This window comes from Squalius cephalus (assembly GCF_949319135.1).
Source record: "Squalius cephalus genome assembly, chromosome: 11".
NCBI classification, from domain to species: Eukaryota; Metazoa; Chordata; class Actinopteri; order Cypriniformes; family Leuciscidae; genus Squalius; species Squalius cephalus.
This window is the reverse complement of record NC_137132.1, coordinates 4,467,231-4,488,916: the sequence shown is the minus strand read 5'-3', so window position 1 is coordinate 4,488,916 and position 21,686 is coordinate 4,467,231. Positions and strand designations below refer to the sequence as shown.

At 37.3% G+C, this 21,686-nt stretch overlaps 1 protein-coding gene and 1 long non-coding RNA gene across 3 annotated transcripts in view; one reads left to right on the top strand and one right to left on the bottom strand.

Annotated features, from left to right (window-relative positions):
* Nucleotides 1-20,415, top strand: part of LOC307167505 (uncharacterized protein) — a 32,232-nt gene extending 11,817 nt beyond the window's left edge. For both annotated transcript variants that reach the window (XR_013822804.1, XM_079886666.1), the window contains 3 exons: nucleotides 17,094-17,137; nucleotides 17,316-17,550; nucleotides 19,215-20,415. Coding sequence is in view for 1 of the 2 variants with exons in the window: in XM_079886666.1 (XP_079742792.1) it covers nucleotides 17,466-17,550; nucleotides 19,215-20,044 (915 nt within the window). In the remaining variant the exon portion in view is untranslated. The remainder of the gene's footprint in view (nucleotides 1-17,093; nucleotides 17,138-17,315; nucleotides 17,551-19,214) is intronic.
* Nucleotides 5,209-10,192, bottom strand: LOC307167515. The gene is made up of 4 exons (XR_013822810.1): nucleotides 9,385-10,192; nucleotides 8,771-8,814; nucleotides 8,358-8,592; nucleotides 5,209-8,101 (listed from the first exon to the last, which is right to left on the bottom strand). It is a non-coding gene; the product is annotated as an uncharacterized lncRNA (long non-coding RNA).
* Nucleotides 20,416-21,686: the final 1,271 nt, after the last annotated feature.

Below are 21,686 nucleotides of genomic sequence, written 5' to 3'. Positions count from 1 at the left end.
AACCCTCTGAAGTTGGCAAACGCGCGGGCGCGTTTTGCTGGATTTTCTCCACATTGTAGCACTATAAACTTAAATTACTCCGTCATTTATGGTCATACAGAAAAAAGAAATATAAAAAAAGAATCTGTAATATTTCTACTTTTGTATGTTTTTGATTCTACTTACAATCAAATCAAAACATTGTGCTTTTGTAAAATAAAGAAAATAAACAAGGTGTGCGTTCTGCCTCTCCATCGCGGTGAACTTTTTTTTCTTGAGCACGTCTATAAACTGAAACAAAACTCAGCGAATACTTGTCACACATTTATGAGCCATATACCTTTATAAACATTTAAGTGTGTACTTTTAAATGATCGGATTCAAACTGAAAACAAATATTCTCTGTTTAAGTAATTTGTATAAAACCAACAAGATGTCCAGCTTCTCAAACGTTTCCTAATTATTTTTTAATTTACCACGCCCACTCGCGCAAAAGAGATTCACATGCAAATCTCCACATGGAACGCGATCGCGCTCATTAGGCCTACCTCAAAAACAAAACACCAAAACACTTCACAAGTCTCTGCTTTTAGACGCGCCTGAGCTTACATTGGATTTACATCAGAAGAAGAAGAACGCGATTTGAAGACAAGAAAGATGTAAGGTAAGAAATTCTTACATATCAGTTTGCTATTGTTGCATAAATTTCACATTGTAGTTGAACTGTTGCTAGATATATGGTGAATATTATCATATTTAAACCCGTGTTTACTGTTACTGTGTTTGTGGATATCTGCTCAAACGTAGATATGTATATGGTAACCATAATGTTTTATATTTGAGCGCGATCGCGTTTGAATGTATCACATTTTGGATCGTGATCACGTTTGAATGTATCATATTTTGCAGCGCGATCGCGTTTGAATGTATCATATTTTGGATCGTGATCGCGTTTGAAAAGCAAACGGCTTCATGTTTTTACTATTATCTCATTTCATATCATCATAACATTTGAAGTAACATGATAATCAATATATTTTTCTATAGCTTAGTTGTTACTGAAATCTTTTGGAAGATTTATACTGGTTATTGTTATTATTATTTTATCCAGCACTGTGCATAGCTACAAGGCACAACAAACCTGGTGTTCATTATATTATATTATATATTGTTGGAAACATTTGTGTGTGTGTGTGTGTATTCTGTGAATTTTAAAAAGCAATTTTAACCAGAAAAATCTAAAATGTATTCCCAAAATCGTGCAGGCCTTTCTCTTGATATCAGTATGTTCACTTTTTTTTTTTCAGGGCCCAGATGCCACTGAGGACTTCAACATTCACATGAGTCTCTGTACATGAACATGGTAAAGTGAAAATCAAACACCTTGGAAATGAAAGGTATGTACAATGTTTATAGGAATGGCAGAAAGGTCTCTGTCTTTGGATCATTGTTTTCAATAAGTGCTTTTTTGGCATTTGTTGTGTATCTTTGGACTATGTTGTGTTGTAAATAAATCCAAACAATTTAAAAGCCATTCTTTTTTTAATTCTCCTCATTTACAGTATTGTGCAAGGTTGCTCAGAATGACAGGGCCTGATAGCTCCTAATAGGGCCGTTAGGGGAGGGTCTTTGTCTTTCTCAGGTGTGAAAAGCTTACATATTAATGACCTCTGCATAAAGCGTTCTCACACAAAACACGTCGTAACATTTTTAAATCAATATATTGTCTTCTCTGAATGAGCAGTCAGGGTGATTTTCACATAGTTTTAGAGCAAATATTCTAGGCTACGTGATACAATTTTCAAAAGTCTTGTGAAGAAATAATCAGTATGGGTTTCATGGCCTTATTTCAGTGAGAATTTTTTTTTTGTATTTTCACAAAGCACGCATAAATGTCATTATCTCAAAACTACAAACTTTTACATACATGCTGCTGATATATTATTGTAGCAGAGTTTGTGCTGAATACAGGTGTAATCAGACTTTAGCCATGAAAATGTCACAAGTAACAGAAATAACCAGAAATGTCAGAGCATGTCAGAACACCTCCAGGGCCCAGAAAACAGCTCAGACCTCAGAGGGTTAAAGAAAGGACAGGGATTAATACACTCGACACACTCTCAGTTCTGTGGTCTCTGTCTCGCTCAAATCCAAAGCTGTTCTATGCATTTACTAATAAAACATTAACAAAACACTCTTTTTGTTTGTTTTCTTTCATAACATACATCACAAATTACATATAACACATCTCAGACACATATTCAAATCAAGACAATATATATAATAAATGCATATAATAAAATGTTCAATGTATATATTTGATACTTTGAAAATACATTAAAATATGTTTCAGACTAACATTACAATGACATTTGATCGTATAGTGGTATTTTCTCTGTTGCAATATTACATACCTGCAGTTTATTAAAGAAAGGACAGGGATTAATACACTCGACACACTCTCAGTTCTGTGGTCTCTGTGAGGAGTGTGAAAAGATAGAAAAGTGAACCCCTGCCCCATTAACACTGTAACTGCATCTGCTCTAAACTATTTCAAGTACACAATACACAATACTAGACAGATAAAGACAATATACTTAGACAAAGGTAACTGCATGATATTATTTGAGCGTAATCCACCCTTTTTAGTAATATTTATGAACTATATTATTTAGAAACCCGCCGTTCAAAAATGGCGCGCGGGCGGCAATTTGAACCAACATATTAAGAGCTAATTAACACAAAACTCAGAATATGCACAAAAATATTAATATTCCAGCACACTAAGTGACTCGATCCATAATTAAAACACGTCATCCACCGATATTGATCAAACAATATAAAGAACTGCCTTACACTGACAGCTAAATGACAAGTCAGAAAGTTACAACTCAAAAACAACTTACACAAAACTAACGTCACAGAACTCAAGTTTATTTCACTATACATTTGCTTTATCTGAATCTCAGAGTTTAAATTAATTATTGGATCTGTAGAAACCTTTTACTCACAAAATCACACATTGTCAGTAAAAATGGTCATTTTATTTGTTGTTATTGTACAGATATACGTTATTGTATATACATCTGTTTATGTAATAACAGGCTTTATGTAACTAAAACAAAAGTAAAAAAAAAAAAAAAAAATCAAATTCTGGGAATTCTTTCATATATTAACAAATTTGTTGTTGTTTTTCTACATTTCTTTCCAGTCTCTTTTAATTTTGGTATTTCTTTGAGTAAGCGTTTAATCAAAATAATTTTCAATAATTTTCTTTCTTGTTCTCTAACATATAAAACACAAATCTTGTGGCATTTTACAGCAACAGTTTATTAGTTAACTAACTACACATTCACTTTATATGAATCTAACAAAACATTTGCTCACTGTGACACAGAACAATGCTTTCTAATATGCTTCACTAGATTATGTGATCGGGTGAAACTCTTCCCACACTGAGTACAGTCGTACGGCTTCTCTCCAGTATGAACTCGCTTGTGTACATTCAGAGATCCAGACTGAGTGAAACTCTTGTCACAATATGAGCACTTGAAAGGTTTTTCTCCAGTGTGAATTCTTTGGTGCTGTTTCAGATGCTCAGCTGTAGTAAAGCTCTTCCCACAGTCAAAGCACATATGATCTCTCACTTCATCATGTGTTTTCTGGTGCAGTTTAAAACTGTCAAGCAGTGAAAAACTCTTTCCACAGAGAGAACACACATAAGGCCTCTCATCTGAATGCACTATCAGGTGTGTTTTTAGATTTGATGATGAAATAAAATCTTTACCACACTGATCACAGTTAAATGGTTTTTCTCCAGAGTGAACACGCAGATGATAATGGAGACCTGATGCATGAGAAAAACTCTTTCCACACTGAGTGCATGTATACGGTTTCTCTCCAGTGTGAATTCTCATGTGTGCCTTAAGGTTTCCTTTACCTGTGAAACTCTTTCCACACTGAGTGCAGGTGTGCGTCTTTTTGGCTTTTGTTCTTTGAATTGTAAAGTTACGATGTTCCTCCTTCACTTCATTCAGTTCTTGTCTTTGCTCTTTCACTCTCACCTGGTCTAAAATACACAGAAATACAGTTAGAATCAGTTCAAGTGAACCCTGATTTAATAGCAGAAAGCAACAGAGATCAGATCTTTCACTTTTTGTTCCGTCATTCACTTTTTAATATAGTAAAAATATGTTTGACAACTGCTATATACATGGTTATGATCATTCAGATGCATTTCTCAATCATTTATCATCCATATACTGCTTATTAATTCACATCTACCAAAGCAGTCAACAATGAAGAATCAAGAATGGACACCAACCTATTTGTTCCTCAGTATCTTCATGTTTTATTCTGGATGGTTCTGGATCTCTCATGTCTTCAATCTCCTCTTTAATAAACTCCATCTTTAACAGTCACACAGATTTCAGCTGCTACTCCTGGAGTTTGTCCTTCTCTTGTAGGATGATGGGAATATTCCCAGTATTTATTGGTGAATAGTTGTGGGAGGGGCTTCACTGCAGGTGTGAACTGTGACCACTGTGTTTTTATCCAATCTGCATTTAAAAAGTACAGAGCCATCATGTTAAACTGCTGCTGAAAAGCCTCTTTGTCTCCAAAAGTTCCCTGTTTTCAGCTCATTCATTATGGTGATCTCTTAGATCATCTGTAAAAATATGTTAAAATATCCAAGGCAGTAATATGTTCAGATTGTAGTTCAGCTCTAATAAGTTTGAAGGAGATGAAGTAAGAAACAAGACAGGATATGGTAATAGAGATAATTCAAGGATTATATTCAATCAAACAAGCTAGTTTAAAGGTACAGTTTTTGTGGGTTCCAGCTCATATTGGGTTGAGAGGTAATGAGGAGGCTGATGCATTAGCAAAAAAAGGCAATAGAACGAGAAATAGTAGATATACAGATTTTATTTAGTAGGTCAGAAATTAAATCAATTATTAAAAAGAATATTCTGAAATTATGGCAGCAATATTAGGATAATGAAATAAAAGGTAGACATATGCATCAAATACAGTCAACAGTGGGTAAGGGAAGAATATCAGGTAGGAGTAGGTATGAAGAGAATATGATTACAAGATTAAGATTGGGGCATACAAGATTGAATAGTACATTTCACTTAATAAGTAAGCATCCAACAGGTTTATGTGAGGTATGTGAAGTTAGTGAAACAGTTGAACATATATTAATTCACTGTAGGAGATATAATGTTGAAAGGAAAGAGTTGAAGGAGGAATTAAATAATATAGGAGTTAAGTTTACAATTCAAAATGTATTAAAGTCAGATAGGAGTATAATACATTTAATGGTAGAATATTTGGGAAATACTGGGTTAAATAAACATATTTAAATGAGTTTTTTTTTTTTTTCTGCCATGGGGGCTGAGAGTGGATGGAGGAGCTGAACACGCAGTGCTGGATGAAATTCTATGAAGCCTCTATGCAGGTAAATAAGGGGAATTTATGTCAGTTGATAGGTTAAACATACAGTATATAATTTTTGGCCGCTAGGGGTCGCTAACCTCTTACAATAACAAAGGCGTAGTTTGATGACGCAACATTTGCTAAGAATTATGGATCTTGTCGTCAAAAAAAAAATCTCACTCCAAGCTAAACTCAAAAGTTGGCAGCCCTGCTAATAATATTTATGGATGAGTAAATACATCAATGTTTTTATCATGACTGTGATATGAAGCAGTTCAGGATTGCTAAGAGACAGCTATCAGCTCCACACGCGACGCTAGTCCCGCGGATATAAAAGGAATATGGACATTTCATTCTACCGTGGAGAATTACTACTCACTGGTCAGTTTATTAGACAAATTAAACTTGTGAGGTAACGTAGCGCTGTTTCACTTGGTCTAACATTACACTATCACACTAAACTGCATTTAAATGTGTTGAAATTTATGTTTCTATGTGTTAGTTTGTCTGTATGAGACTAGCAGTAAGCTAGATCAACATTAGAATAACATACAGATCATATTCTGGCATTTTATCAGTGTTGAACTATATAACATTGATTCGTTTTATGTAAATGTGCTCACCTGTTTAATAAAGTACATGTAGGAGCGGTCGAAGTCTCGGACGTGGAGCTCTTGTTTATATACTGTCTATGGGAGCTCTCGGCATCTCAAAAACACCGTGCTGATATTGATTCTTGTTTTAGTTCTCCTTTTTTATCCAAAGTCTGCTTGCCATGGTCCATAATGTTTGAACGAAACAACAACAGCAGCGTGCAAATAGACACTGCGAACTGCACAGTTGTCCACGTCTGACGCCTTGGTTACTATCAGAGGGCTCTGGTTGCTATGGCAGTACGAGCGGAAACCAGGGAGAACGCGGATATGACGCCATTGACGGCGACAAAACGGAAATAAAGAAACGTGACGTGTCTTCGAATTAAATTACAAATTTCTCCTCGTTTGAAAGTTGTTGGAAACAGTCGGGATAATGTAAGTAGGCCTACACAACTAAAAAATATATATAACATAGATATATTGATTTTTGCTATTTTTAAAGAAAAAAAATACATATTGTAGAAGTATAGGAAAGTGTCAATGGTCCATTTCTGAGATAGGTGGCGGTAATGCACATATTTGTTTGAGATCCGCCGTAAAAAAAAAAAACAAGAAGAAGAAGAAGTTGTTCCTCATTGAGAAGTTTTGTTTTCCCCTGGGGCCTGTACCATGAATGTAGCTGAACAAACTCGGGGTTACAGGATTAGTTTTGAGTTGACAAAACCAAACCGATGCAATCAGGCTTTAATGGTACCATGATGTAGCTCATCAACTTCCTCTGTCAACTCAGGCTTTGATCCTCAAGCTATGATTACTCCACGCGCGTGCACATAAAAGAGTGACGTCGACACTGAACAACCAATCGCGGGTAGAGCGAGAGCGATATATTTTTCCGCGGAGGAGCAAGAGATAGTCATTCAGAATTACGATGAATTTAAATATGTATTTCAAGCTCGAAACAATACGGTCTCTGCTGCCAAAGCAAGAGAAGACTGTTGGAGAAAGATTGCTGATTGTTAATTTAACTCACAAAATCACACATTGTCAGTAAAAATTGTCATTTTATTTGTTGCTATTGTACAGATATACGTTATTGTATATACATCTGTTTATGTAATAACAGGCTTTATGTAACTAAAACAAAAGTAAAAAAAAAAAAAAAAAATTCAAATTCAGGGAATTATTTTATATATTAACAAATTTGTTGTTGTTTTTCTACATTTGTTTCCAGTCTCTTTTAATTTTGGTATTTCTCTGAGTAAGCGTTCAATCAAAATAATTTTCAATAATTTTCTTTCTTGTTCTCTAACATATAAAACACAAATCTTGTGGCATTTTACAGCAAGTTTATTAATTAACTAACTACACATTTACTTTATATGAATCTAACAAAACATTTGTTCGCTGTGACCCAGAACAATGCTTTCTAATATGATTCACTAGATGACTTGATCGGGTGAAACTCTTCCCACACTGAGTACAGTCGTACGGCTTCTCTCCAGTATGAACTCGCTCGTGTGATTTCAGGTGTCCAGACTGAGTGAAACTCTTGTCACAATATGAGCACTTGTAAGGTTTTTCTCCAGTATGAATTCTTTGGTGCCGTTTCAGATGCTGAGCTGTAGTAAAGCTCTTCCCACAGTCAAAGCACATATGATCTTTCACTTCATTGTGTGTTTTCTGGTGCAGTTTAAAACTGTCAAACAGTGTAAAACTCTTTCCACAGAGAGAACACACATAAGGCCTCTCATCTAAATGAACTATCAGGTGTGTTTTTAGATTTGATGATGAAATAAAATCTTTACCACACTGATCACAGTTAAATGGTCTTTCTCCAGAGTGAATGAGCAGATGATAATGGAGACCTGATGCATGAGGAAAACTCTTTCCACACTGAGTGCATGTATACGGTTTCTCTTCAGTGTGAATTCTCATGTGTGTCTTAAGGTTTCCTTTCCGTGTGAAACTCTTTCCACACTGAGTGCAGGTGTGCGTCTTGGCTTTTGTTCTTTGAATTGTAAAGTTACGATGTTCCTCCTTCACTTCATTCAGTTCTTGTCTTTGCTCTTTCACTCTCACCTGGTCTAAAATACACAGAAATACAGTTAGAATCAGTTCAAGTGAACCCTGATTTAATAGCAGAAAGCAACAGAGATCAGATCTTTCACTTTTTGTTCCATCATTCATTGTTAATAATATAGTAAAATATGTTTGACAATTGCTATATACAAGGTTATGATCATTTGGATGTATTTCTCTATTATTTATCATCCATATACTGATTATTAATTCACAGCTACCAAAGCAAATAACAATGAAGAATCAAGAATGGACACCAACCTATTTGTTCCTCAGTATCTTCATGTTTTATTCTGGATGGTTCTGGATCACTCATGTCTTCAATCTCCTCTTTAATAAACTCCATCTTTAACAGTCACACAGATTTCAGCTGCTACTCCTGGAGTTTGTCCTTCTCTTGTAGGATGATGGGAATATTCCCAGTATTTATTGGTGAATTGTTGTGGGAGGGGCTTCACTGCAGGTGTGAACTGTGATCACTGTGTTTTTATCCAATCTGCATTTAAAAAGTACAGAGCCATCATGTTAAACTGCTGCTGAAAAACCTCTTTGTCTCCAAGAGTTCCCTGTTTTCAGCTCATTCATTATGGTGATGTCTGAGATCTTCTGTAAATTGGCACATTAAGCTCATTTTATTGGTGTCAACAGGCTGAAACAAACTACAGCATCATCACCTTTAACTTCAGTTCTTGTCTTTGCTCTTTCACCTCCATCTGGTCTGAAACATATTAAAACATTAAGTTGTTAGAATGAGTTCAAGGAGGATAAATGTGAATTTTCAAGTGAACCCTGATTTAATAACAGAAAACAAGTGAGATCTGCTTATCAAATAGCCTATTATATTTTTGATGTACCAAAGGTTAATTTTGTAATCCTCTTGTTAATAGTCAAAATGTGAACGACAACTGCTGTTATGATTGGCATCAAATAATATAGCCTATTAAGCATTTTAACTAATTTAAAAAAAAAAAAAATCATAAAATCAGCCATCATTTAACGTTGAAAATGATGTTTTGTGTAAAAGGTAACTATAGAATTAAACATGAGAATCTGGTTATTCAGATAATAGGCTAAATGTTTTGTCTTTGAACTTTCATTATACAAATCAAAATTACACACCAGTGAATGTTGTCGAAAAATGTCTTATAAATATATAGCAGATTTCACCCAGCAACACAAATGAACCACATCTGCAGTTTATTGACAGAGGACAGACATAAACACACACACACACACAGATTCACTGTCTTTCAGCTGAAGGATGCATGAGAGAAGACATGTTAATTACCGTCCTCCCTAACAGAACTGCAATAGGGCTTGGGCGTCGTGACGTCATACTTGGCGTGGCGGCCATGTTGATGGCCTCGCGAATGTAAACATACAACAAGTCAACGAGGAGAAGCAGAGTTGGGAGAAAGAAAAAAGATGTTAAAATCCCGAAAAGGATGTGGAATTTACGGGGATACGTTAAATAGGGAAGCAAGGGACCAGTATGTGGACAAAATCGGCAAAAAAGTGTAGTTAGTAGCTGTCAACCCTCCCGTTTTTCCCGGGTTTCTCACGTATTTGAGCTCTTTTCCCGCTGTCTTCCCGTTTTATAAAATATCCCGAAAAATTACAATTTCAACATTCATCTTTCTGTTGCTATCCCTCTGCAAAACTGCAGCATTAACTAAGCGAGTTGTGAAGCTAGGTCTAACGTGACTTTGCTTACAGATTGGCGTGAAATCGTGCTCTCACAACAACCACGCTGTTATCTAAAAAAAGGCCAATATCACGCTAAGGTTGCCTTCAAGTAAGCAAAACGATGCTTTGAAAACATCTGTTTTTCTGGAAGGGCAAGGGGGTAGCAACAGGACAACAGTACAGAGACTGACGGGTCCGATGGAAGGGCTAACATTAATGTTATGAGAGTAAGTTATTAAAATACGGGATATTTTACAGGAAAATTTGTCCACATAACTTACTGGTCCCTGGTTTCCCTATTTAACGTATCCCCGTAAATTCCACATCCTTTTCGGGATTTTAACATCTTTTTTCTTTCTCCCAACTCTGCTTCTCCTCGTTCGACTTGCTGTATGTTTACATTCGCGAGGCCATCAACATGGCCGCCACGCCAAGTATGACGTCACGACGCCCAAGCCCTATTCATCTAATACACAGGTCACACATATGGCTTTACACATACATTAACATCAGAATGAAAGTTAAACCCATTCAAACCACATTTCCAGACTCAATACACCAAAATGATATGTGGAGATTCTTTATTAAATGAGCGTTAATAAAAGTCCAAAAACACATCAAACTGTTGGCAGAAAAACTCATATATAACCTTATCCCGGTTTTATGGCACTTCCATAATATAAACTCAAATCTTCACTTAATTGTAACGAGGCTTCAGCAAAGTGAGGATCCATTTGCAGCTTTATCACCAGCAAACACAACAGTAGAGACAAAGCAACTCGTAATGCTTAAACAGGCATAAGGTCAGGCAGCAAACTTACATAAATCAGTCCACAATAGAAAACGGTCCAGGGCAGACAGCAAAGAATCACGAAGAGAATAAACAGTCCAAGAGTAATCCACGGGAACACAAACACACAGACAGAAACGCTCAGAGATGTTCACCAAAACAAAACCACTCAATGAGGACCTTCTTCTTCTGATTAATGTTGGATCATATCTTCATGATATATACCGCCACCTACTGGACTACTCCACAGGAGTGTGTAAAAAGTGCTTTGGCAAATGACATATTAAATCATAAAACAATAGCAAAACATCTAAATAAAACATGGGTGACATCTTCCAAGACTTTACATTCAGAGCAAATGCCATTACTTTTACCTATTAAGGATAAAGTGGAATTAAGGCCTGTGTGGCCCAACTTCAATCTGGTTATAATACCTTCTTCATGTCTATTAAGTCCTAATGAGGTGATTCTTTTCCCTCCAACACAGTTCTGGTTCCTATGGTAGAGTCTGGCATTACTCTCTGACTCCCATTCATCTTGCCACCTTAGCATAATCTGTGATTTAATTAAAGCTTTAGCATCTCCTTTACCCAATGGAATGTGAATTTCTACTTGGTCTAATTCCAGAGCTTTTTTTAGCTAACTTATCAGCAATTTCATTGCCACCAATTCCATAGTGGCCTTGAATCCAACATAACTGCACCGTTAGTCCAAGGCTTATAAGATTTAAAAGAAGATGCTTTACCTCTAATACCAAATCTTCACGTATTTCATTATCTGTTATAAAACGTTGTAAAACTGCCATAGAATCAGTACATATAACTGATTTAAGGGGTTTAGTCTCTTCAACCCACCTAAGAGCAGTTATTATTGCAGTCATCTCTATTGAATATACTGATAAATGGTCACTCTGAGACATTAATGACATAATTTTCATTTGTTGGTGAACTAACCCTTTAAGCCTATCACAGCTAAAGGCGGAGCATATATACCTGTCTTGTATTGAATCACATCACGGAGTTTCTTCCTTGCTTTTCCGGAAATCTGTCTGTTTGGTCTCTCGTATGGCATGTAGGAGATCGAGTACTGTTTCCCACGGCTGGCGTTCTTGTGTAGACTCTCCACAGGTAGGAACGCGGTTGTTCATAGCGTTTATCTTTCCCTTATAGGGCAGTGGGTGAATCAAAATGCCTTCTTAGTCTGGTAGGAAGGGGAGGTCCACCTGCACCCAAAAGGTATATTTTTTTAACCTAGTTTTTTGTAATCCTTAAGGTGTCTAGAAAAGGAATTTTGATGTTCCCCACGCAAATTATTGTCCCATATGTGATTTTTTGTATCATCTTTTGTGTCCGTGCTTGATTTTCAGCTGTGAAAAATGAAAACTTTAAATCTATTCATGATTAGATGATGTATGGTGCATTAAAACTCAAATAAACGCAAAAGCGACCTTTGATTAGAATCATTTTTTCTATTTCAGTTTATTCTACTATAATGGGGATTTGTTATACCCTATATATACACGCATTTGACTATATGAGTGGTTTTCTGTTTTGTTTCAATAAATATAATACCAATATAACGGTTTGAATAGTAACTCCTTATTATGGGAGATGTTCATTTGGACCAACATGTGACAATATTTCAAGTATGGATCATCAACATTTGCTTATTAGACATCATAAAGACTAGTGGTCGACCGATATGGGATTTTTAATGGCCGATGCCGATGCCGATATTGAGAAAGCAATCTGGCCGATTGGCCGATATGAGGCCGATACAATACATGTGAATACAGTAAATGAGAGACATAAAGAATATTGGTGAAACTAAATGAACATTTATTGTACATACTATTTATGCAAAATTCTTTTTGCAATAAAAAATATTTACTAAGAAATTAAAATGTAAACAAAAAGGTAAGGTAACACTTCAATAAATAAAGTTTTAGTGCAGCTTCTTGTCTGCTTTAATATTTTTTCAGTCACATAAATAATTACTGCTGCTTACTGCAGGTTACAAATAACATTTATCATTAATGAACCAATCTAAACAATATTCATAAATTAATGACAAAATAGTATGTGAAATTACATACATTTTATGTACAACATAGTTAAATATAAATCTCACAGTTTATTTACACTATTTACTTTAAAATAGTTTAAATAGTTCAACCTTTTTTTAAGGTTGTTTTACTTCAAGTATATTTAAATAATAATGATTTATGTGTTAAGTTTTGCTTGTTTGTTTCTTTAAAACGTTGCAAGCCGTCACATGTATTTGCATGACATACATGAACATATGAAAATGTATACTACACACGATATTACGCAAATCATGGATAAATAAATACAGTAGATAGTGAATAACATTTTCAAGGATTTATTTTCAAATGTAATATTATTACATAGTGTTCTCCTCTCATCCACCTCACGCGACCAACTGATCTGTAATGCACGCGATCCAGCTTTTCCGTGCACGCGAGTCCGTTGGAAAACAGCGTCTAGTTTAAATGTAACCCGAGAACAACGCGCGTATCTGAGGAACAGCCAGTCACAGGATTTTTTACTGTTTGTGAGGTAAAATGTTTTCAGTTTTGTTTGAATTCGTTTATATCACATCTGTGACCCCCACTGGAGCTACCGCTGGGCTGCGGATCTGACATATCATGGTACTGTTTGAATAGACTCTGCTGCACGCCGGAGTGTTTTTGTGTGTAACACAATGTAGCGTCAGGTTAGAAAGCGAATGCGAATGGTTATTTACTGTGTCTGTCAGATGTCTGCTTCACTTCTGAGTGGCTTGTCTTACGGTGCTGGGCGGAGCAGAGCGAGTGTATTCAGTTCATTCACGCTCGCTCTGTTCGCGTCAGTGGAAAAAAACGCTAATGCACAGTCACAAACTGTTTTGAAATATATCGGCCAAACGGAAAGATTTATCGGCCGATGCCGATATCTAAAAAATTCCAAATATCGGCCGATATATCGGCCTCGGCGATATATCGGTCGACCACTAATAAAGACTATAAAAATACAAAAGTTAGAAAACATACATCAATAGGGTCCATAGGGGAGGAATTCCAGTGATCCAATGTCACCGATTTCTTACATTTTTTTGCATTTATTTGAGTTGTAATGCACCATACATCATCTAATCATGACAATCCTCATATCTATCAATTCCTCATGCAAAGACGAAGAGAAAATGGGGTGGATTGTGTCTGTAGGATGTATTGTTCAGATTCTATGTAGATTTAAAGTTTTCATTTTTCACAGCTGAAAATCAAGCACGGACACAAAAGATGATACAAAAAATCACATATGGGACAATAATTTGCGTGGGGAACATCAAAATTCCTTTTCTAGACACCTTAAGGATTACAAAAAACTAGGTTAAAAAAATATACCTTTCGGGTGCAGGTGGACCTCCCCTTCCTACCCTACTATCTGTTCTATTTACAGCGTGCGCATTGATTTCGCACTTAAGACTGGCGTGACTGGGATTCCTCGCACCCCAAGTATGCAGGTTATTTGTATATATGCGTCATGCTCTATGATACTTCTTTTAATTAAAGTTGTTGTTTCAGAAGTGCAGTGTATTCTGCTGAGTAACGGGGAGGATTCCGTTGCTGGGGTTACCTATTATTCGCTCGCTGATCACGGAGCGCTGCTGTTTTGCTGCGGTTTCAACTAGATATTAAAGGAGACATATCATGCTTTTAAATCGTTCCTTTTTACATATAAATCATACATTTGTAGTCTATATAAAGCGGAACTGCAATGCTTGGGTCTGAATTCCTCATTATTATAGCTCCACAGGCCCCTTTTCTACCCCTTTTCTGATGTGCGTCTGAGAGCAACTCGTTTTGGTGAGGTCTCTTTAAATACAATTGAGACACTTCATACCCCACCCCCTCTCCAGGATGCAGAGGTTCAACTCCACCCCGTTCGGCCATTTTTGTAGTTTGATAGCAGAGGTACGATTATCTAGCGGCACAGAAACTTTTTATTCACACGTTATTAACAAAATGTCAACAACGGAAGACTTGTCCAGCCAGCCTTCCATGTTCGAGCCAGAGTCGGAGCCGGAGCGAGATGAAAATGAAGACGACGAACCTGCAGAACAACGTCTTCATATGGATGTATCGCAATGGTGTGTTACTGTATTTACACATGAAACTTTGGTCTTCCGACCTTTTACCACCGTGTCGATTTATTTTGATTAATATGTGCGAGGGAGAGAGAGCAAGACAGCGTCTAGTTTGGAGACGGTGTCTTGTTTACATTTTCGCCTGGCTCCGAAGAGAGAGAGAGTGCGTGCGCGCGACCGGGTCTCTCTCTCTGCTCGTTCTTTCAGTTAAACATGTGCCCTGTCACGAGCGCGGCAGTTCATCTACATTAGACGGTGTAATGAAGAGTGTGGGTTACTACATCCAACAACTGAACATTTTAACTTACCCTCTCGTAACTTCTGCATCTTTTAGCTTGGACTACAAAATTGCAGCGAGAAATAACAATGGCGGATTGGCTGGAAGTGTTGGGCTGGAAGTCAATGTCCTTATTTGGCAGTTCCGCTGCAAATACTGTGACGGAATAGTTCACAAAACGTCATAGATAACAGAAAAATCGGAACAGGTTGAAAAATAAGGCCAAAACAGAATATAAAGATATCAACGAAGCACCTGAAGAGAATGATTTCAACTTTTCTGTACTTCTAAACACTCCAAATATACAACAAAATGCATTTAAGGGCTAAAAAAGTGGATTTAGCATGATATGTCCCCTTTAAAACGAAAGGATTTGCGTCAATTTCATTCCACTCTGGCTGCGGTCGAACAAGAAACTGTTAGTGTTTTAATTGTATGCAGGTCGACAGGACGGAGGAATATCGCCGCCCTGCAGTTTTTGTGTTTGTTTGTGTGTGTGTGCGTGTATGTTTACAAGGAGAGTGTTGTTTTGTTTGGTAATTTGTATTGTTTTCTTTCAAATGTTTATTGTTTAGTTAATTTTTTTGTTATTTAGTATCCGTGTTTCTACCATGAGCTGTATTTAATCATTCTATGTATGTGTCTTGTCGTTTGATTTCATTAGGGGTTGAGTGTCCAAAAGAAAAAGGGGGCGGGGCTTGACTTGTGGATTATTTTTGTGCTGTGTATGGGCACCAGTGTGTGAAGGTGATACTAATTTTGGTTTTGGTTTTCATTTTCATGTTGCATTTCTTGTGAGTGTTGTGGTGCTCATTGAGTCTCCCCCTGCTGGCCACACTCAGTCCTGTTGTCTGATTATTTTTGAGTGTTCTTTTGATTAAGTGTATTGATGTTGTGAGGTTTGTGCTACGCAGCGCTGTAGTATTATTTTGAACATTTTCCTTGTATTGTCTTTGTCTTGAACTATTTATTACACTTGTGTCCGTTAATAAAAAAAGTAATTATTTATTCATTCACATCTCTTGTCCTATTAAGGGAATAAATCTGTGCAGCCTATTTATTAGGTTGGTTTTCCTGGGTTGAGAATTCCCAGGTGGCGTAGTCATTACACTAGAACCTTATTATAACTCCACTTCATGCCACATAAGTTTGCTGCCTGACCTTATGCCTGTTTTCGCATTACGAGTTGCTTTGTCTCTATGTTGTGTTTGCTGGTGATTGACCCTGATTGTACGACCAAGATCACAATAAAGCTGCTAATGGATCCTCACTTTGCTGAAGCCTCGTTACAATTAAGTGAAGTATTTAGTTTATATTATGGAAGTGCCATAAACCGGAATAAGGTTATGTATGCGTTTTTCTGCCAACAGTTCGGTGTATTTTTGGACTTTTATTAACGCGCGTTAAATCTCCACATATCATTTTGGTGGATTGAGTCTGTGGGAATGTCGTTTAAATGGGTTTAGCGTTGATGTTATTTTGATGTTAATGTATGTTTATAGCCATATCTGTGACCTGTGTATTAGATTAATTGCAGTTACTGTTAGGGAGGACGGTAATTAACATGTCTTGTGTGTTGATTGTCTGTCCTCTGTCAATAAACTGGAGATGTTGTTCATTTGTGTTGCTGGGTGAAATCTGCTATATGTTTACAAGACATTTTTCGACAACATTCACTGTTGTATAATTTTGATTTGTATGAAAGTTCAGAGACAAAACATTTAGCCTATTATCTGAATAACCAGATTCTCTTGTTTAATTCTATGGTTACCTTTTACACAAAACATAATTTTCAACGTTAAAAATAATGATGGCTTTTTAATTAGTTAAAATGCTTAATAGGCTATATTATTCGATGCCAACCATAAGAGCTGTGAAATATTAGCAAATAATCTAGGAATATAAATGCACTTATATCATAATCTTGTACAGTTGTCGTTCACATTTTGACTATTAACAAGAGGATTACAAAACTAACCTTTGGTACATCAAAAATATAATATTTGATAAACAGATCTCACTTGTTTTCTGTTAAAAATTCACATTTATCCTCCTTGAACTCATTCTAACAACTTAATGTTTTAATATGTTTCAGACCAGATGGAGGTGAAAGAGCAAAGACAAGAACTGAAGTTAAAGGTGATGATGCTGTAGTTTGTTTCAGCCTGTTGACACCAATAAAATGAGCTTAATGTGCCAATTTACAGAAGATCTCAGACATCACCATAATGAATGAGCTGAAAACAGGGAACTTTTGGAGACAAAGAGGTTTTTCAGCAGCAGTTTAACATGATGGCCCTGTACTTTTTAAATGCAGATTGGATAAAAAAACAGTGATCACAGTTCACACCTGCAGTGAAGCCCCTCCCACAACAATTCACCAATAAATACTGGGAATATTCCCATCATCCTACAAGAGAAGGACAAACTCCAGGAGTAGCAGCTGAAATCTGTGTGACTGTTAAAGATGGAGTTTATTAAAGAGGAGATTGAAGACATGAGTGATCCAGAACCATCCAGAATAAAACATGAAGATACTGAGGAACAAATAGGTTGGTGTCCATTCTTGATTCTTCATTGTTGATTGCTTTGGTAGATGTGAATTAATAAGCAGTATATGGATGATAAATGATGGAGAAATGCATTTGAATGATCATAACCTTGTATATAGCAGTTGTCAAACATATTTTTACTATATTAACAAGTAAATGACAGAACAAAAAGTGAAAGATCTGATCTCTGTAGCTTTCTGTTATTACAACCCCAAATCAGAAAAAGTTGGGACACTGTACAAATTGTGAATAAAAACAGAATGCAATGATGTGGAAGTTTCAGATTTCAATATTGCATTCAGAATACAACATATATGACATATCAAATGTTTAAACAGAAAATGTATAATTTTAAGGGAAAAATAAGTTTTCTTAGGTCTGTCTTAGATCTTCTTTGTTGCATCCTCCTCTTTATGATGCACCAAATGTTTTCTATGGGTAAAAGACCTGGACTGCAGGCTGGCCATTTCAGTACCCGGATCCTTCTACGCAGCCATGATATTGTAATTGATGCAGTATATGGTCTGGCATTGTCATGTTGGAAAAGGCAAGGTCTTCCCTGAAAGAGACGACGTCTGGATGGGAGCATATGTTGTTCTAGAACTCGGATATACCTTTCAGCATTGATGGTGCCTTTCCAGATGTGTAAGCTGCCCATGCCACACGCACTCATGCAACCCCATACCATCAGAGATGCAGGCTTCTGAACTGAGCGCTGATAACAACTTGGGTTGTCCTTGTCCTCTTTAGTCTGGATGACATTGTGTCCCAGTTTTCCAAAAAGAACTTCAAATTTTGATTCGTCTGACCACAGAACAGTTTTCCACTTTGCCACAGTCCATTTTTAATGAGCCTTGGCCCAGAGAAAACGCCTGCGCTTCTAGATCCTGTTTAGATATGGCTTCTTTTTTGACCTATAGAGTTTTAGCTGGCTACGGCGAATGGCACGGTGGATTGTGTTCACCGACAATGCTTTCTGGAAGTATTCCTGAGCCCACGTTGTGATTTCCATTACAGTAGCCTTCTTGTATGTGATGCAGTGCCGTCTAAGGGCCCGAAGATCACGGGCATCCAGTATGGGTTTCCGGCCTTGACCCTTGGGCACAGAGATTGTTCCAGATTCTCTGAATCTTTGGATGATATTATGCACTGTAGATGATGATAACTTCAAACTCTTTGCAATTTTTCTCTGAGAAACTCCTTTCTGATATTGCTTCACTATTTTTCGCCGCAGCATTGGGGGAATTGGTGATCCTCTGCCCATCTTGACTTCTGAGAGACACTGCCACTCTGAGAGGCTCTTTTTATACCCAATCATGTTGTCAATTGACCTAATAAGTTGCAAATTGGTCCTCCAGCTGTTCCTTATATGTACATTTAACTTTTCCGGCCTCTTATTGCTACCTGTCCCAACTTTTTTGGAATGTGTAGCTCTCATGAAATCCAAAATGAGCCAATATTTGGCATGACATTTCAAAATGTCTCACTTTCAACATTTGATAATGTTATCTATATTCTATTGTGAATAAAATATAAGTTTATGAGATTTGTAAATTATTCCATTCCTTTTTTACTCACAATTTGTACAGTGTCCCAACTTTTTCTGATTTGGGTTTGTAAATAAGGGTTCACTTGAACTGATTCTAACTTGATGTGTATTTTAGACCAGGTGAGAGTGAAAGAGCAAAGACAAGAACTGAATGAAGTGGAGGAGGAACATCGTAACTTTACAATTCAAAGAACAAAAGCCAAAAAGATGCACACCTGCACTCAGTGTGGAAAGAGTTTCACAAGGAAAGGAGACCTTAACAAACACATGAGAATTCACACTGGAGAGAAACCGTACACATGCACTCAGTGTGGAAAGAGTTTTTCTCAAGCATCAACTCTCAGAGATCATCTGCGTGTTCACTCTGGAGAGAAACCGTATACATGCACTCAGTGTGGAAAGAGTTTTAAAAGGAAAGGAGACCTTAAGACACACAAGAGAATTCACAGTGTCACTGGTGAATCGGGTCTCAAGTATCATCTGCGTGTTCACTCTGGAGAAAAACCATTTAACTGTGATCAGTGTGGTAAAGATTTTATTTCATCATCAAAACTAAAAGATCACCTGATAGTTCATTCAGATGAGAGGCCTTATGTGTGTTCTCTCTGTGGAAAGAGTTTTTCAAGGCTGGACAGTTTAAAACTGCACCAGAAAACACACAATGAAGTGAAAGATCATGTGTGTTGTGACTGTGGGAAGAGCTTTACTAGAGCTGAGATTCTGAAACAGCACCAACGAATTCATACTGGAGAAAAACCTTACAAGTGCTCATATTGTGACAAGAGTTTCACTCGGCCTGCAACCCTGAAATCACACGAGCGAGTTCATACTGGAGAGAAGCCGTACGACTGTACTCAGTGTGGGAAGAGATTCACCCAATCAAGTAGTCTATGGACTCATATTAGAAAGCATTGTTCTGTGTCACAGCGAACAAATGTTTTGTAAGATTCACATAAAGTAAATGTGTAGTTAGTTTACTAATAAACTAGTGTTGCTGTGAAATGCCACAAGATTTGTGTTTTTTTTATGTTAGAGAACAAGAAAGAAAATTATTGAAAAATTATTTTGATTGAACACTTACTCAAAGAAATACCAAAATTAAAAGAGACTGGAAACAAATGTAGTCAAACAGTCAGTTATTTGTTAATATATGAAACAATTCCCTGAAGTTGATCAGGGTTTTTTTTTGTTTTGTTTTTTACTTTTGGTTTAGTTACATAAAGCCTGTTATTACATAAACAGGTGTATACACAATAATGTATATCTGTACAATAACTCTGTACAATAACAACAAATAAAATTACCATTTCACTGACAATGTGTGATTTTGTGAGTAAAAGGTTTCTAATAAACTTTAATTCTGTGACGTAAGTTTTGTCATTTAACTGTCAGTGTAAGGCAGTTCTTTGTCTCTAGTAAAACAACAAAAACGTCCAGGTAAAGTTTGAGATTAGTTTGAGCAAACTGGCTTTTTTGGGCTCAAGAAAGTGGATTGGTTTTTAGTTGTGTTCATCATCATGGTAACTTGCGCTACACGGCTAGACCAATCGTGCAGTGACATGTATCTGATACAATAAAGCCACTCCCCCTGTATCTCGCTTTCCAAATCAAAGCAGTTTATAGTGTGAAACAAACTTTAGAGACCAAATTGTCCTCTACTGAATGTTGAAGGCAAGATTTTCTTCTCCATCCTGGCCAAGAGGTTGACCACCTACCTCATATGCAATGGGTACATCGACACTAGGTGTCAGAAGGCAGACGTGCCAGGCTTCCCAGGGTGCGTGGACCACTCTGCAGTCATATAGGAGCAGATCCAGAGAGCAAAAAGACAGAGAGGTGACCTGCATGTGGTGTGGCTGGATCTTGCCAACGTATACGGGTCCGTTCCCCACCAACTTGTCGAGTATGCCTTTTTCTACATCCCTGTCTGCATTCGTGCCCTGGTGGCCAAGTACTTTGAGGACATCAAGATGTGTTGCATCCATCAGGACTTCACGACAGGCTGGCAACAGCTGGAAGTGGGCATTGCCATGGGATGCTCGATCTCTCCCATTCTGTTTGTAAAAGCCTTCGAGGTTATCCTGATAGGGGCAAGGGTGATGGTTGGAGGTATGAAGCTACAATCAGGCCAAAGGCTACCACCAGTGAGAGGCTATATGGACGACATTACCACCATTCTCCAGACAGCAGCATGTACAACAAGACTGCTGAAGAGGATTGACGAGCTTGTGGGGTGGGCGAGGATGAAGATCAAACCCGCCAAATCACGCAGCCTGTCCCTCTGGAAAGGGGCTAGAAGCGACTATACCATCTTTGTCGCAGGTGGTGAAGAAATCCCTTTGCTGCCAAATCAACCCGTCCGTAGCCTGGGTCGTACTTACACAGCAGACCTCTCTGATAGGCAGATGGGGGAAACAGTGAGGAAGCAGCTCGCAGATGGCCTCGCCGGGATCCATCAGAGCCAGCTCCCTGGCAAGTATATGACCTCTGAAGATGAGCGAAGTCCCCTCCTTGGTGGCAGACAAGATGGATGGGCTAGCAAACTCATACATCAGGAAGTGGCTTGGTCTGCCGAGATGCCTATCAG